Source organism: Limulus polyphemus, unplaced genomic scaffold (genome assembly GCF_000517525.1).
Source record: "Limulus polyphemus unplaced genomic scaffold, Limulus_polyphemus-2.1.2 Scaffold1951, whole genome shotgun sequence".
NCBI classification, from domain to species: domain Eukaryota; kingdom Metazoa; phylum Arthropoda; class Merostomata; order Xiphosura; family Limulidae; genus Limulus; species Limulus polyphemus.
This window is the reverse complement of record NW_013667561.1, coordinates 188,561-191,602: the sequence shown is the minus strand read 5'-3', so window position 1 is coordinate 191,602 and position 3,042 is coordinate 188,561. Positions and strand designations below refer to the sequence as shown.

General features: G+C 31.8%; 1 protein-coding gene across 1 annotated transcript in view; it reads left to right on the top strand.

Annotated features, from left to right (window-relative positions):
* The first annotated feature begins 500 nt into the window (after positions 1 to 500).
* The window catches only part of LOC106465459 (EH domain-containing protein 3-like), an 11,914-nt gene continuing 9,372 nt past the window's right edge, over positions 501 to 3,042 (top strand). Inside the window, exon 1 of the mRNA XM_013925688.2 lies at positions 501 to 1,776. Within this exon, the coding sequence (XP_013781142.1) occupies positions 862 to 1,776 (915 nt within the window). The 5' untranslated portion in view covers positions 501 to 861. The remainder of the gene's footprint in view (positions 1,777 to 3,042) is intronic.

Genomic DNA, 3,042 nt, shown 5'->3' with positions numbered 1-3,042 from the left:
ATATTCGGTGGCTTCCCTGCCAGGCTTATATATTAAAGAAGAGGGCGTCTCGAACAAACTCGGTCTTCCCCGATAATTCGGGAAACTTCACGTACGCTACCAGCGCCACGTAACTTCCGCTGTCGTAACAGTATAATAAATTTGAGCATAGCAACAAATATTTTAGAGTCGTTATTATTTACAGATTATCTAAGATCAATATAATATTTATTGTCACATATGTTTCATATGAAAACTAAGTGCGCTGTTGGAGCCTTTGCGAATAAAAGTCATTATTGAAGTGGGTTGCATAATTTCGGATAGCCAGTCACACTACGTAAAAGTTTGTTTTGAATTATGCTTAAAAAATTGGAATAGCAAAGATTCCAAATAGATGAACTATAATTATAGTCTTAAGACATAAAGTGAATTTATAAGCTTTGTTAAGTACAACAGAAAATGTTAATATTATTGTTAACAAGCGTTTAATAAGTTGAATCGTAGTAAACATGATTATTTGATTATGCTCTAAAAAGCACACTTTTATTCCATGTTGATGATCTAACTTAACATCGTAAAACATTAGAGTAAAAAAACTTAATTTATATTTGAAATTCACTCTTCAGAGGACGCTAATTATCATGAAACCAAACCAGTTGTCAAGGGATAAGGGGGAGGTGAAATAAAAGCAACTTTCAGTAGCTTTAGTATTATGCTGTTGTGGGAACGTATAGTGTTTGAATATCTGCGAAGGCTTCCTAATTTGTTAAAGTTCTACATAAGAAGCGAAGACTGGTATAGAAAATCCTAAATTTTTTTCCACGTTTCATTTTTCAACTCAACTATTGTGTTGTACTAAGTTGGGCAAAATACTATTTGATAATGTTTTCTTGGTTAAGTAAAAACGAAGATTGTCGTAAACAACCGGATATATTCGAAAATGTTGTTGAAGGATTGAAGAGAGTATACAAAGAAAAAGTCTATCCACTAGAAGAGGCCTATCTTTTTCATGATTTTCATTCGCCGCCTCTTGATGAACCTGATTTCGATGCTAAGCCGATGATTTTACTTGTCGGCCAATATTCCACTGGAAAAACTACATTTATTAGATACTTGTTAGAAAAAGACTTTCCAGGTATTCGTATAGGACCAGAACCGACAACTGATCGGTTCATTACAGTTATGTATGGGGAACAGGATGGTATTATTCCTGGAAACGCATTGGTGGTAGACCCAAAGAAGCAATTCAGACAACTTTCAAAATTTGGAAATGCTTTTTTAAACCGATTTCAATGTTCTTTTGTACAGTCAGATGTTTTAAAAAATATTACAATTATTGACAGTCCTGGTATTTTATCTGGAGAAAAACATCGTGTTGATAGAGGCTATGACTTTACTGGCGTTTTAGAATGGTTTGCAGAAAGAGTTGACAGAATTATTCTACTCTTTGATGCTCATAAACTAGATATTTCAGATGAATTTAGACGAAGCATTGAGGCTTTAAGGGGCCATGAAGATAAAATTAGAATTGTTTTGAACAAAGCTGATATGGTAGATCATCAACAACTCATGCGAGTTTATGGTGCTCTGATGTGGTCTTTGGGAAAAGTTCTTCAAACTCCTGAAGTTGCAAGAGTTTACATTGGATCTTTTTGGGACAAACCTTTAAAATTCGAGCTCAACAGAAAATTGTTTGAATTAGAAGAACAAGATCTTTTTCAAGACATCCAAGGTTTACCAAAAAATGCTGCCCTCAGGAAGTTGAATGATTTAATTAAACGTGCCAGACTTGCTAAGGTAGGTTTCAGTCCTTAGTTTATATAAATCTTATATAATTATAAATGCTTAAATGTATACAAAATTCAATAAATGTTTGTTGAAGTATGTTAGCTTCACAAAAATCTTTCTTTACATTACAATTATTAGTAAAAGTTAAAGTACATATAATAGGATAATTTTTATGTCTTTATGGTGGCTTAAAAGTTCAATTGATATAATTTGTTAATATTTATAGCTATAACACCTTACTTGTGGTTTACACAATTCTTCCAGAATAAACTACTTAAATGAAATCGTATGCGACATTCATCACCATAGTAGGTCTAAGTATTTTCTAGAACAGCTTTTCTAAAATATAAATCTTAATTTAACAAGAAACTTCTAAATTATATATAATTATTCACTTTTTGATAGTGTTGTAAAAATGTTAGTTAATACTAGTCTTTGTAATGTATCAAGAATAAAAATTTGTTTTTGTGTGTTAATTATTTCTTGTAAAAAAAAATTGATTCTTGTAGGTTAATAAAGATTTCTGATGTTATATCTACATATATAAGTATATATGTTTATATTGCAGATCTCCACTTATTACTACTCTGAAATTATGTGTTTTTCTTGTTTGAGCAATTTGTCTCATTATTATTTTCATGGGTATACACACAGAGTGGGGATAAAGTTATGGTACAGTTGGTATTGTTGGAATTATATAATTGCTACTAAAGAGAATATTATGAAGTCAATTGAAACCAATTTAATTATTGTTTATTTAAGAGGAAGACAATAGAAATTAAACTATGTTCTAAGTGAAAAAACTGCATGCTCACTTTTGCCCCACCCTGCATAACTACCATTGATGAAATCCTAGAACAAACATTTATGATGTATATTGTAATCTGGAGAAGAAACTATAATTCAAGTTTTCTGCAGTAAGGCTGGCTAAGTATACAGAAGCAGGTTTCTTTGTTCCTGTTCACCAATGCACTGATTGTTCACTATTTTTATAAGTATCAGCAACTTAGAGAAACTTTTCAGTAATTAGGAGGGAAATGCCAATGACTGCAAGTTATGACACATAGTTCATATTTTACCAGTTATGTGCCAGTAATTAGTAGTAGTGTCACAACTAGACTTCATGGAGCAAAATTACATGAGTCCTTAATCCCTGTTGTTAATTATTTTGGTGGGGCCTTGGGGGTCAGTGGACTTGATCCAATCATGGGTAGTACTAACTGTATCAATCTGTTCAATCTGTATATATATATCCATGTCAGTGTAAATTACTTG